Source organism: Rhinatrema bivittatum, chromosome 7 (assembly GCF_901001135.1).
Source record: "Rhinatrema bivittatum chromosome 7, aRhiBiv1.1, whole genome shotgun sequence".
Taxonomy (NCBI): domain Eukaryota; kingdom Metazoa; phylum Chordata; class Amphibia; order Gymnophiona; family Rhinatrematidae; genus Rhinatrema; species Rhinatrema bivittatum.
The window spans coordinates 91259833-91274794 of NC_042621.1; the positions used below are offsets into that span (position 1 = coordinate 91259833).

The 14962-nt window shown below is 47.4% G+C and overlaps 1 protein-coding gene across 3 annotated transcripts in view; it reads left to right on the plus strand.

Moving 5' to 3' along the window:
- Positions 1-14962, plus strand: part of DNAAF1 (dynein axonemal assembly factor 1) — a 288119-nt gene that overhangs the window by 200986 nt on the left and 72171 nt on the right. For 2 of the 3 annotated variants that reach the window (XM_029608670.1, XM_029608669.1), the window contains exon 9: positions 14691-14939. The exons of the other annotated variant lie outside the window; for it this stretch is intronic. In XM_029608670.1, coding sequence (XP_029464530.1) covers positions 14691-14939 — 249 coding nt within the window. The remainder of the gene's footprint in view (positions 1-14690; positions 14940-14962) is intronic. 3 annotated transcript variants of the gene reach the window in all.

Here is a 14962-nt window from a genome sequence, read left to right on the forward strand (position 1 = left end):
TTGACCCAGCCAGGATAATGGTGGCAGCCACTTTTACGGTTCCGGTGGGGAAAACAGTAGTACCTAAGCGACTTCGACAAAAAGTTCTTCAATGTGCTCACAACTCCCAGTATGCGGGACATCCTGGGATTAACAGAACTAGAGACCTTGTCTCACGTTCTTATTGGTGGCCACGATGGAGATCTGATGTGAAAACTACGTGGACTCCTGTTCTACATGCGCTGCCCAAAAGGTTCCGTGACAGTGGGCGGCTGGACTACTGCAACCTCTGTCTATTCCAAAGATACCCTGGTCACAGATTGCCACAGACTTTATAACTGACCTTCCTCCGTCTGAGGGGAATACGGTGATTTGGGTGGTTATTGACTGATTTTCTAGAATGGCCCATTTTATCCCACTCCCTGGACTACCCTCTGCCTCAGAATTGGCCCAACTCTTCGTACAACACATTTTCCGTATCCATGGGCTACTCTCTAGTATTGTGTTAGACAAAGGAGTGCAATTTACAGCAAAATTTTGGAGAGGATTGTGCAAGAAATTTCAGATCAAGTTAGAATTTTCATCAGCTTATCATCCTCAGTCCAACGGATTAACTGAATGCACCAACCAGTCTCTTAAAACCTTCTTACGATGCTATGTGAATCAAAGACACGATGACTGGGCATCCCTGTTACCTTGGGCTGAACTATCACATAATAACCATGTTACCCAAGCAAGTGAAACCTCACCTTTCTTTTTAGTCTTCGGGAGACATCCGCGGATTCCACTTCCCATTGCTATACCCTCATCCTGTCCGACCGTGGACAAAACAGGGCAATCTATGACCAAACTCTGGGAGGAGACGCGAAAACTGCTGCTACGAACTTCCAGTAAAATCAAGAAACAGGCTGACTAAAGGAGGAGAAAGGGACCTTCCCTTCAACCAGGAGATTTGGTGTGGTTAAACACTAAGAACCTCAAGTTACATACCCCATCTCTAAAATTTGCCCCTAAGTACATTGGACCGTTTCTGGTGATTAAACAGATAAATGAAGTCGCCTTCAAACTCCAGTTGCCTCCCACTCTTCGTATCCATAATGTGTTTCACATCTCTTTACTTAAACCGGCAGTATTGTCCTGGCCCTCTAAGAGAATCAAGAAAATGACTCCCTCTTTGAAACAAGACGACACACAATATGAGATTAAAGAAATATTGGACTCCAGGAAACTTAGAGGAAGAATACAATATTTAATTGCATGGAAAAATTTTGGTCCTGAGGAGAATTCTTGGGAGCCACATGAGAATATCCAAGCATCTCATTTACTTCGACAGTTTCACCAAAGATTTCCTGATAAACCTGGTCTGGGCAACCGGAGGAGAGAGCCTTGCGGGGGAGGTACTGTTACCACTCACGATCAGCAGGGTCCCGGGCTCTCGGCGTTTCCAGCGCGCGGCATCACCGACAGGCAGCGGCATCACACTACGCGCCTCGGGCTGAGGCTCCACCCCCTTTAAGCGCGTCATCCCCAGAAGTCCGGCAAATTGCGCGGGGGAACTTCAGTACTTAAAGCCCTGACTTCAGCATAACCTCGCCTCAGCTATAGGCTATCTTGTGCTGGTGCTCTTCTCGGATTCTGTTGTTTCGCTGCCTGACTTGTTTTGCCTTCCCGTTTATTCTCTTGCCTTGCTGCCTGCCTCGACCCGGACCGGACTTGGATACTCTTGCCTTGCTGCCTGCCTCGACCCGGACCGGACTTGGATACTCTTGCCTCGCTGCTTGCCTCGACCCGGACCGGACTTGGATTACTCTTGCCTTGCTGTCTGCCTCTACCCAGACCGGACTTGAATTACTCTTGCCTTTGCTGCCTGCCTCTACCTGGACCGGACTTGGATTACTCTTGCCTTGACCCGGACCGGACTTGGATTGCTCTTGCCTTGCTGCCTGCCTTGACCCGGACCGGACTTGGATTACTCTTGCTTTGCTGTCTACCTCAACCCGGACTGGATTTGGACTAGTCCTGTTGTCTTTCACTGGCTGGGTGGATATCACCATTCCTACCGCATGAGATCCTTCCTAACCATCAAGGATTCACTAAATTGTAACAGGGTGGCGTGAGGACAGTCTTTGTAGAATTTTCCTGGAGGGTCTGGCCTCGAGAATCAAGGACGAACTGGCTGCCTGGGAGCTTCCAGAAGACTTAGATGCTCTCATCGACCTTCCGGGCGAATCGACCGCCGCCTCCAACAACACCTGTGGGAACTGAAACCAGGCCGTAAGGCCATCCCTCTTGCGCCATCCTTCTCCCGGCCCCTAGCTCTATCTCCTCTATCTGAGCCAGCCTAGACTTGGGGAGAGGAACCCATGCAGGTCGGTCGCAGTCACCTCACCCCAGAGGAAAAACAGCGGTGTCTGACCTTGGGCTTATGCCTCTACTATGCTGGCAAGGGTGACATGCTGGCCCAGTGTACTGAGAGGCCAGGAAACTCCAGAGCCTAGGTGTCATGGGGGAGATGACCCTAGGCTGCGTTAACTCTGCTCCCCAGTGCACCGCTTCTGTAACTCTTATCCACCCCGAGGGCTCATTTTCCACGCAGGCCTTCATTGACTCTGGAGCTGGAGGGAACCTTATTCTTTTGGACTTAGTCAAGCAACTGAATCTTCCAGTAATCCCCAGGACACTACCGCTAGTGATCTCCTCCATCCAAGGGGACCCATTACTGGGTCAGGTTACCCACGTCACCACCCAGGTGAAGCTTCACACTGCAATCCTCAACGAGAAGGAGATTTCATTCTTTGTCTTGGAGAAGGCGATCCATCCAATGGTGCTGGGGCTCCCATGGCTTCAGAGAAACTTTCCCTGCATTGATTGGGAGACATTGCAGCTGGCATCCTGGGGCCCCAATTGCCACACGACCTGTCTCCACGACATGCCCCGACCCAGGCTTCTACATGCCACTATGTCTTCGGTCCTGCCCGCACAATATGCAAACTTCACGGACGTATTCTCCAAGGAGAAGGAGGAGACACTCCCCGAACACCTTCCATTCGACTGCGCCATAGACCTCCTTCCGGACTCCATGCCCCCCCCCAGGGCCGAGTATACCCGCTGTTGCTCCCCGAGACCCAGGCTATGTCTCGGTACATTCGGGAAAACCCTGACAAGGGGCTTCATCCACCCTTCCACCTCGCCCGCGGGTGCCAGCTTCTTCTTCATGGCAAAAAAGGACGGCACTCTGAGACCTTGCATTGACTACCGGGGGTTAAATGCCATCACCTGTAGGGACAGATACCCGCTTCCTCTCATTCCGGAGCTGCTGGACCGCCTCCAAGGGGTGAAGATATTCACTAAACTGGACCTCTGCGGGGCCTATAAACTTTTGCGCATCAAACCCAGGGACGAATGGAAAACCGCTTTCAACACACGAGATGGCCACTACGAATACTTAGTAATGCGCTTCGACATATGCAACGCCCCGCGGTTTTCCAGAATCTCATGAACGAGGTCTTTTGCGATATGCTACACACCAGTGTTATCGTCTACCTGGATGACATTCTCATTTACTCCAAGGACTTGCCCACGCATCGCCTGGAGGTTCAACATGTCCTGCAATGCCAGCGTGAGCACTGGCTCCGCCAAATTGGAGAAATGTCTTTTTAAACGGGAGTCACTCCCCTTCCTGGAGTTCATTGTTTCCACTGCAGGCTTTCACATGGACTCGGAGAAGGTTTCTGGTATCTGGGAGTGGCCCCAGCCCTCTGGGCTTCGCGCCTTGTAATGCTTCCTTGGCTTCACCAATTTCTATAGACATTTTATTCCCCAGTACTCGCGCCTGGTGGTGCCCGTCACCACTCTTACTAAGAAGGGAGCCGACGCAAGACATTGGCCACCTGAGGCTCTCACAGCCTTTAAGGAGTTTAAAGCAGGCCTTCCTCCAAGAGACCTGCCTCACACATCTGAACCCCTCACGTCCATTTGTGGTGGAGGTGGATGCGGATGCCTCTGATATAGCTGTGGGGCCATTCTCAATCAACACTCCAGTAAAGGTACCTTGTTGCCCTGTTCCTAGTTAAGAAATTAAGAACATAAGAAATAGCCATGCTGGGTCAGACTAAGAGTCCATCAAACCAAGAATCCTGTTTTCAACAGAGGCCAAACCAGGTCACAAGAACCTGGTGATTACCCAAACACTAAGAAGATCCCATGCTACTGATGCAATTAATTAGTCACTAACCAACCTCTTTCCCTTTTCAAAAATACACCAACTGAAACATACAAGGGAATGCTTGTTTGGTGGTAATCTTGTACGGAGGTTATTCAATGAGGGTAACCGATTTACAGTTATCCTCTCCTTAGCCTCCGTTTATTATTCTTTTATTAAGTTGAACAATGTCTCTAAAGTTGCTCTTTTTTGTAATTTTTCAATTTTTCTTAAAATCCCTTCTCCCCTGCTGCTTTTCCGTCCCACTACTGTTTTATTTTATACTTATTAAGGTCGTCGCCTCTAGTAGTGTCTCATGGGTATGGAGCTGCATGTCCGACACGGGCCATGTTTCGGCACAATGTGCCTGCTTCAGGGACTATGGGAGAATATACTGTGTCCTATACAGGGTTTCACAGCATGGCAGTAAACCTTCAATATATAGAAAAAATTAAATTTTAACAACAAAAACTTCTAAGAACTTCATTTCACATTCATTAATAACACTTAAATTCTTACCCACCTTACCATTTAAGACTTATTTATTCAAAGCTTCTTCTGTTTGACGTGCGACGCCTTCTGTGCTTGCCTGGGCGTCAGGTCTATTCTAGCTGTTTTTATAAGCCTGCCTAGGGAATCTACCTCCTACTCTCTGCCAAACCGAGGCTATCTCCGGTGTGTATAATGAAGCTGATTGATTTTTCACTGACTTATATATGATCCTGGCCACTTGTATGTGTGATCCTGACCACTGAATGTATCTAAATTTAGTCAATGAAGGTCCTTACTACGGGAAATAAAATGTTCCTGCTTGTGACTGTACTGAATAATGTAGTTTTTAACAGTTTTTGTGTTTTCGGCGCTAGCGGACCTGATGGGGGACTGCATTTGATTGACAACGTGTTTCTTCATGTCGGGCGGACCTGGTGGGAAACTTGTTCTCACCGCGTTCGCTAATACTGCTTTGGTTTTTTTTCTTCTTCTAAGAGGGCGTCATTTATTGACAGAGGGCGTTTCCCAGGCGGGGCTGTTCATCAGATGCAGTCTCCCATTAGGTCCGCTAATGCTGAAAATAAAAACTATTAAAAACTAGTAAAAATTACCGCTTGTGATTTAACTACTCTGAATAATTTTGTATCATCCGCAAATTTCCACACATCAGGGAAAGTTACATTCTGTGGGTCAATAAGCTCTGAACCAAAACTTCCAGATTGAAATGGCACCCCTGATGGATGGGATCCAGACTCCCCTTGAACTCCCTTTTGCCCAGTAGCTTCTGCCATACCAGATTGTGGCATGACAGTCACTGGCTCTGAATTTTGTTGTAAAGACTGAGAGTTAACTTCAGGAGAGCCCGGAGCAGTGTGAGGTAACAGCTGTTGGCTAGGACTCTCTAAGGATCTCGATTGAAAAGGAAATCTCAGGAATAGAATTTCACATAAATTGACTTACCCTTCGAGCCACATGTGAATCCATGGGTCCTCTCACGACTGACAAACCAGGAGATGATGTCAAGATTTTAGTCTTCCTCTTCCTGCCCATATACCTTCCAGGAAAAAAACATAAAAAAAACAGATCAAAAATGTTAGAAGGGGCACGCCAGCGACTGCGCGCTGCAGCCTCTCAGAATTTATCGAGTTCTCTGTCCCCCAATGATGACATCAACAGAGTCTGGGAGTGTCCCACGGTGCAGCAGGACTCAGGTGGAAGAGGCCCTTGATTCAGTCCTCAAGCCAACCTCCCGAAACAGAAGGGAAATCTCTCAAAATTCCTCCAAAGTAAATGGCAGCCTCTCGGAATTTATCTGGTCCTCAGTCCCCCAATGATAACGTCATCTGGGATGGGGAGTGTCCCGTGGCACAGCAGGGCTCAGGTGGAAGAGGCCCTTGATTCAATCCTCCAGCTAACGTCCCGAAACAGGAGGGAGTTCTCACAGGACAAGCAGGATGGTAGACCTCACATATGGGTACATCACAGGATGGAGCCCAATCACGGAACACTTTTGTCAAAGTTTCTAGAACTTTGATTGGCACCTACTGGGCATGCTCGCATGGCACTAAACCTGCAGCCAGCAGGGGGTCCCTCTTCAGTCTTCTTTTTTCCGCGCAGCAGTTATCACTCGGGTTAAGGAGCTCCACAGAGATTCCTGACAGGAATTTTCCTCACGGAATTACTAAAAACTTTCATACCCCACAGGGGTCCCTCCTTCAAATTTTCTGTCTCCACGGTACTCCGGTAAGTTTTTACCCATTTTTGGTCGATTCCCCGTCGAGTTTGACCCTCGCGGCCTACTAGCCGTCGACCGTACCACAGCTCAATTTTTTTCAGAGGCCATGGTGTCGGGGTTCCGTCGGTGCCCGCACTGTACTCGCACCATGTCCATAACAGACCCTCATAAAGTCTGTGTAATGTGTCTTGGGTGCGAATATGATGTCTTGACCTGCACCAAATGTGCCTTAATGACACCTAAAGGTCGCAAAGCCAGAATGGAGAAGATGGAACTTCTCTTCCATTCTCAGACCCCGACGCCGGCGATTGCATCGATGTCGTCCAAACCGGCACCATCCATTTCGCGCCAGTATCGGCCACCGGCTGCTGATCGCCCGGCGTTGAAGACTTCTCGGCCTTTGACTTCCTCTACCCCCCCTCAGGACCGAGGGGATCGTAGAGAGAAACATCAGCATCGACACCGGAAGTCTCGGACCATCGAGGAAGGAAAGTCATCAACCTCGCCATCGTCCGAGCCACCATCAAAGAAACCCTGTCCAGAAAAGGCACCGACCCTTTCTGCGACCGGGTCACCGAGGCAACCCTCACCCGGACGGGTATCGGGAGCCACGACTCCGCCTTTAACGGCAGTCCCTCCGGCTATGCCTCTGCCTCCTTCTTCCCTTCCAGAGCCGGGGCTGCTTGCTCCAGGTCTCCATGAAGAACTGGACCGGATGGATCAGGAGGCCATCGATAAGGCGATGCACAGACTCCAAGGTCCCTCAGCGCCGAAATCGGTGCCAGTCGCGGAACCGACCATCGATCCCATTCCGGCAGCATTGGCACCGCTGCTCTCGAAGATGGAAGCGCTTCTAGCCGCTTTTCTACAGATGGATCCCGGGTCACCGATGGCTCCAGTGCCTTCCCCGCTTACCCTGTCATTGGGAGGGGAAACACCGTTCCGCATTCCTCCATCGGGAGTCCTGCTGATGCCTCAACCATCGATGCCGATGCGCCCATCGGCACCACCGATCCATCCATCGATGCCCTCGCTGCCTTCATCGGTGCCTCCAGTATTTCCCTCGATGCCTTCGGAGTCTAGACCGGGACTTTCAGGAATACCATCATCCCGTCCTTCTCAGGTTCCTAGTGAGGCAGGTGCTGATCCTTATGACACCTGGACCGATGATTCTTCTCAAGACACCGATGACTTGCCATCGCCACATTCTCCTACTGAAAGCAGGAAGCGTTCCCCTCCAGAGGACCTATCCTTCATAAATTTTGTGAAGGAAATGTCTGAATTGGTTTCCTTCCAATTGCAGACTGAACAAGATGACAGACATCAAATGATGGAGTTGTTACAATTCCTGGATGCTCCCAAGAAAATAACCTCCATCCCTATTCACCAGGTTCTTTTGGATCTTCTCAAAAAGAACTGGGAATACTCTGGTTCTGTTGCCCCAGTCAACAGATAAGCTGATACCACTTATTTGGTCCAGTCAGCCCCAGGGTTCCAGAAACCTCAGCTGGATCACCAATCTGTGGTTGTAGAATCTGCCCAAAAGAGGGCAAAAAGAGCAAAACCTCACTCTTTCTTTCCCCCAGGTAAGGAACAGAAATTCCTGGATGCCATTGGTCGGCATGTCTTCCAGGGATGAATGCTTATCTCTCGAATAGCCTCCTACCAGCTGTATATGACCCAGTACAACAGGGTCTTGTTCAAGCAGATACAGGATTTAGCAGAGTCCCTGCCTCAGCAATTCCAGGAACAACTTCTAACCCTAGCATATAAGGGTTTTGAAGCAGGGAAGCATGAAATAAGATCCTAGTATGATATCTTTGACACCGCTTCCAGGGTATCTGCAACTGCTATTTCTGCAAGAAGATGGGCCTGGCTTAAGTCTTCGGACTTGCGCCCTGAAGTACAAGACATTATCTGATCTGCCCTGCATAGGTGACAATCCATTTGGCGAGCAGATTCAGTGGACAGTGGCGGAACTCAAGGACCATCATGAGACCCTTCGCCAGCTCTCTCTGATGCCTTCTGTGTATTCCTCCAAACAGCCTTTTAGGAAGGATACTAAAAAGTCATTCTTCCGTCCAAAGAAGTCCTATCCACCACAGTCTAGGACTCGTTCCACGAGACCTTTCCAAAAGACCTAGTCTCGTCAACCTCATAAACAAAAGCCACAAACAGCTCCTCAGCCAGGCCCTGCTTCTGGTTTTTGACTCCTGCATAGAGAGCAGCAGCCAGTTTCCACTGCCTCAGATACCAGTGGGAGGTCGATTGTGCCATTTCAACAACAGGTGGCACACAATCACCTCAGACCAGTGGGTCTCTGCCATAATCTCTCACTGTTATCGCCTGAACTTTCTCTCCATTCCACCGGACTCCCCACCTCTACTGGCGTGGAGAACATCCGACCACTCACTACTCCTGGAGCAGGACGTCTCCCTCCTCCTCCAGTCCAGAGCAATAGAACCAGTACCTTACTCTCAACAAGGCCTAGGATTCTATTCCCGGCACTTTCTAATCCCCCAAAAATCGGGCTGCGTTCGTCCAATCCTAGACCTCCGTGCCCTCAACAAGTACCTCCAACGAGAAAAGTTCAAGATGGTAACCTTGGGTTCCCTCCTTCCTCTTCTGCAAAGAGGAGACTGGCTCTGCTCTCTCAATCTCCAAGATGCGTACACACACATTGCGATAAATCCATCTCATCGCAGGTTCCTGAGATTTCTAGTAGGCACTATCAATACCGAGTTCTCCCATTTGGCCTGGCATCTGCACCACAAGTCTCCAATCCTGTGATCTTCGCTATTTCACATGGAAAGTGATTTTCCTTTTAGCAATCACATCTGCTCGCAGAGTTAGTGAGTTACAGGCCCTAGTTACCTATCCGCCTTACACTAAACTTCTGCAGGACCGGGCAGTACTCCTCACTCACCCTAAGTTCTTACCTAAAGTAGTATCAGAGTTTCACATTAATCAATCCATTATACTACCTACCTTCTTTCCCAGGCCTCACTCCAATCCAGGAGAACAGGCTCTGCATACCTACAGGTGCTAAAAAGACTAAAACCTCTTCTGTACTTTCAGGACTTCAGAACTGTCCTCCAGGCCATTATATTCTCCAAGTTAGACTATTGCAACTCTATTCTGCTAGGTCTCCCCGCCTTTTCCACCAAACCTCTTCAGATGCTTCAAAACGCGGCCGCTAGAATCCTAATAAATACCAACAGAAAAGATCACATCACGTTCATCCTCAAAAATCTGCACTGGCTACCTATAAGCTTTAGAATCCTACACAAGTCCCTCACCATCATTCACAAAACCATTCACAACCAGATCCCCATCGATCTTTAATGCCCACTCAGACTCCACACCTCTTCAAGACCCATCAGAGAAGCTTACAAAGGATCTCTCCACGCCCCGCCAACCAAATCCACCCTTCATGCAGCCACTAGAGAACGGCCTTCTCGACAGCGGGGCCAGCTATCTGGAATGCTATTCCCCTTGATCTCAGACAAGAACCCTGCCTATAGATATTCAGAAAAAAACTCAAGACCTGGCTGTTTCAACAAGCCTTCTCTTAACTCAGGCCCTCCTCAGCTATAGTCATATACCAATAACTTATATTCAATGCACTCCACTTCCAACATTGTAAATGATTTTATTGTTATAGTTACTGAGTTACCTTCTGCTACTGGCTCCTCTTCTCCCCAGTTCCAGTACCCTTGTTTTAATGTAACTTTTGCCTTTTCTTCTATGTTTAAGTTAATGTTACAACCCCGGTTCCTTGTAAACAGATATGATATGATCTGTATCATGAATGTCGGTATAAAAAAGCACTAAATAATAATAATAATAATACTCTTGATTGTAAATGTGCTCTAGCATTCTATCTAGACCGTACAGCTGCCCATAGGAAAAGCACTCAATTGTTTGTCTCTTTCCATTCCATAAAATTGGGGCAGCCTGTGGGTAAGCAGACTCTCTCCTCCTGGCTAGTAGACTGCATATGCTTTTGCTATCAGCAAGCAGGCATTCCACTTCAAGACCGTGTTAAAGCACACTCTGTGAGGGCCATGGCAACTTCAGTAGCGCACCTACGCTCGGTGCCGCTTCCTGACATTTGTAGGGCTGCTACCTGGAGTTCTCTCCATAACTTTACAGCCCATTATTGCTTAGACAAGGCCGGAAGACAAGATTCCATCTTCGGCCAGTCTGTCTTGCGCAACCTTTTTACAACTTGATGTACCAACACCCTTCCGCCTGCCTGTTAGGGTGCAGGATGCCCTCTACCAAATTCCACCCCAGTCCTTGTGCCTATAACACATCTTGGGTACATTTGGTGCATTTCTCGGACATCCTCAGCTCGGTACTCACCCATATGTGAAGACTACCATCCTGCTTGTCCTGTGAGAAAGCAAATGTTGCTTACCTGTAATAGGTGTTCTCACAGGACAGCAGGATGTTAGTCCTCATGAAACCCGCCCGCCATCCCGCGGTGTTGGGTTCGTTGCGTTTTCTTATTTTATTTTTCGGCACTTCCTGTAGCTTTAAACAAGACTGAAGAGGAACTCCTGCTGGCTGCAGGTTTAGTGCCATGCTGGGCATGCCCAGTAGGTGCCAGTCAAAGTTCTAGAAACTTTGACAAAAGTGTTCCGTGATTGGGCTCCATCCTGTGATGTCACCCATTTGTGAGGACTAACATCCTGCTGTCCTGTGAGAACACCTGTTACAGGTAAGCAACATTTGCTGTCTCTGAAACTCATCCCAATGTATTAAACTTGTTACTCAAAAAATACAGTTAAACTCCCAGATGGTATAAAAGCAAATCAAATTTGAGCCACAGCAACTTCCATAACTCACTTAAAAGATGTGCCCATTTTAGATATCTGCAGAGCAGCCACTTGGTCTTCTTTGCATGCCTTCACATCACATTACTGTCTTAAGTAGCAAAATCAATCTGATGCAGCAGTAGGAGAAGCAGTATTACACTTCGCAACCAAAACTTAAGCTGTCCACAATCTTCATAAATTCCTTCCCATATGAGTATTCCAGTTTAAGCACTAGCAACTTGAAGGAATAATGTGCTCTAGAATTCACAGCTGGGGACTCCCATAAAGCATGGCTAATTCAGCCTGCTTATCTATGGGAAAAAGCAAGTTTGCTTACCATAAACAGTGTTTTCCATAGATAGCAGGATGAATTAGCCATGTATCCCTACCCTCCTCTCTGGACAGCTAAAACTCCAACTATATCTCTATCCTGTTCTTTAACTGAACCGGGGAGGAGAATCATGGCACAGAGACACAGCTCTGTATTAGTTGAGAGGATTCCGCATCGGACCACCCAGGTGGACATCCCATAAAGCATGGCTAATTCATCCTGCTGACTACAGAAACAGCATTAACGGTAAGCAAACTTGCTTTTTTCTATCCCTGTTTTGGAGAGTTATTATGCATGTGTATGGGCATCGACCCCTGTTATATAAATATTTTACCGCATTCCTTATGGTGGAAAGCATAAAAATATATGGTCACATGCATTGAGTACTTTTCGCTCTACTAATATACATGTTTCATAGGGGTAATTTTCAAAAGGTTCCAGCACATTAAATTGGAAATTAGGTAAATAGCACGTATGTGCAAGTAGTATTTTGTAAATGTTTGAAGTATGCATGTACTAGCAATGTCATATATAAATATAAACAAAAAAGGGGACAGATTAAGGGTGTTCTGGTAGTTCGAAAATAAATTTCTTTTTTGTGAGTGGTATACATGCCTATATTACCAAACTTATACAAACACTTTTATACCTTGTAATTTTATTGCAGAATGAAATCACACATGTCTTTTGTTTTCTGTTCTTGAATTGGAGATCTGCATTAAGTGGTGGGGATTGGGGTGAAGCGATGGAGAGTTAAAGTGAACTGGTGGAGGCAAACCAATTAAAAGTACGCAGACAAGTAAATATTTTCATACGTGGAGTGTGTGCATATTTTATATAATACCTACATCCATATATAAACTATGGTATATTCACACACATTGCAATTATTTTATGCAAAATATGCACATGTACGTTTATTAAATAGGTATAGAAAATATGTGGCTCTCCGCCTTAAAAAATGTGCACAAATTGAACATGCACATCCTTTTGGGGCAGAGATATATGGTATTTTATAAACAACTAGCGGACCCCTGCCACGCGTTGCAGTGGCTGAGTCAGATTCTTTGCCCTCCCTGCCCCTTCCCCTTGCTCATTTAGCTCACTCACTCATCCTCTTCCCCCTTGGTCATTCCCCCCCTCTTCCCCCTTGGTCATTCCCCCCCCCCCCTTCCCTCCCCTGTCCCCACTCCAACTCTGTCCCCTCACACTCACCTCTCCCCTCATTCTTCCTCCCCTGACAGTTACCTCCCTCCTCATTCTCCCTCCCCTCACTGTCACCTTGGTGACTCCCCACCTGGTGAGGGCTGTTTTGTAACCTTTCGGAGATGGTGCACATTTTGTGTATGTGTTTGTGTGTGCCCTCCCCCTTTGCACCCCAAAGTAATCCCCACAGAAACGTTGTGTTTATATAAGCCTCCCCTACCCTCCCTTCCCCCCCACCAGGCCGACGAAATAGACTAACCCACAAGAGTTGCAGAATCTCAGAACTGCCCCCTGGCCCCCCCCTCTCCAAACATGGACGCAAGAACATCCCCACGCTCCCCCCCCCCCTGCAGGCCCGACGATACCTTTCAAAAATGGTAGTCGGCGGAGCGGGCGTTCGTTCCGGCATGGAAATATTGGCGCCGGGCCCTCGAGGTGGAGCAATGGGAGCGGTTGTCTCGCTCAGATAATAAGGGCGAAGGTGCGCCGGTTGCCATTTCAGAAAATGGCGTCGATGGGCCCTCGCCCTTACTATGTCATATGGGCTACTGCCACTATTGGCGTTCCCGGGTGTCCTAGTAAGGGAAAGAGCCGTCGGCGCCATTTTGATTGCTGGCAGCCGACAGCCGTAGTGTATGCGATGTGTCCCAGAGCGGTGTTGCTCCCCCCCCCCCCCCACTGGAGCAGCCCGAACTATTCTGCAGTTTTCCATGCTTTCGGAGGTTGAGGGCAGCAAGTAGAAAAGTCATGTGCATGAGGGGTGTGAGGAGGGTGTTTGTGTTTGAGTTCGTAGGGTGTGGGAATTGAAAACATGTGGCATGTGAGTGGCCTCCCGGTGTAGCATGCTGGTATTTAGTGGGGTTTTGTGTGTTTTTTGAGGGTGTGTGAAATAAGTACAATTGGCATGTGTGAGGAGGGTGGATTTGTGTCTGCTCGGAGGGTGTGTGAATTGCAAACATTGGTCACGTGTGTGTGGGGTGTGAGCGTTTGTGCAAGGTGTAAGAGGTTCCGCTTACGTCAACCAGATGTCGCTGTTTTGTGGATCCAAATTTTAAAACTTTTTTACCAGCCCCTGGTGTGACATATATGTAATGTAAGTGTAGAAGATCCTTGCCGTATGTGAGGTGAAACTTGTGTCCAAATTTGAACACAATCGGTTAAGTGGTTGCTGAGATTAGCGATTTGGTACAAACTATTTAACATTTTTATTTATATAGATGTGGCTCTTGCACCTCAGCTATATACTGTGTGGCAACTGAGCTGAGAGTCTACCGGCACTTAGTATTCATTTATTCAGTGCTCTGTCAGTAATAGGACCAATCTCTGCTCAGAACTGAGGGATACGTTTTTTGAAATGAAAATGGATTTGGCCAAAGTGCTTGGGGAGGGGGATTCCATGCTACCAGATTTGGGTTATTGTTTATGAAGAAGGGAAGAGAGGCAGATTTGGAGTCACAATACTTTTTCTTTTTAATGAAGAATAGAAGGGGGATTGAGAGGTGGGGTTTGAGGCCACTGAACTTGAGGGGGTTTTTAAGAAGGAAGGAAGGTGGACAAGAGGGGTGGTTTAGGGCTGCTGCACTTGGGTGGTGAGGGGAAGTTTATGAAGAAGGGAAGGAGGATCATGGGGGTTACAGGACCCTCTCCTCTCTATACACCTTTTACTGGTTTTGGAAATGCAGAAGGGGACTGCTTACTGCTTTTCTTTTTCTAAACTTAAACAGTTAGTACTGATATTCAGTGCTAATTTTCTAGGTTTGTAAATCTAGCAGGTCAAATTTTGACTGGCTAGATATAGACAAACATTTATTAGAAAACTTTGCTGGTTATGTTCAGTTGAATATTTGCATTGATAACCATGTAAAAATTAGCCAGATCCACTCAGCAGGTTTTTTAATATTGCCTCTATATGTTTTTCTGTAGAAGAATTTCCTGTATTAAATGACAATGCAACTAATAGTACTGAAGTGAATCCAAGTCATTCTGACCAGCAGCAACCAGAACAAAAACTCCTGAATGTTGTAAAGGAAAATGTGAAGGGCTGTGAAGACTGTTTTGATAAAATATCAAGTGAAGAAGAACTTAAGGATATACCGGATAATGAAACTAACAAAACTCAGCAGAAACAAAAAGAATCTAGTGCCCAAGAAGACTTCATTTCTACTGAAAAAGGTATGGGACTGACTGAAGAGTGG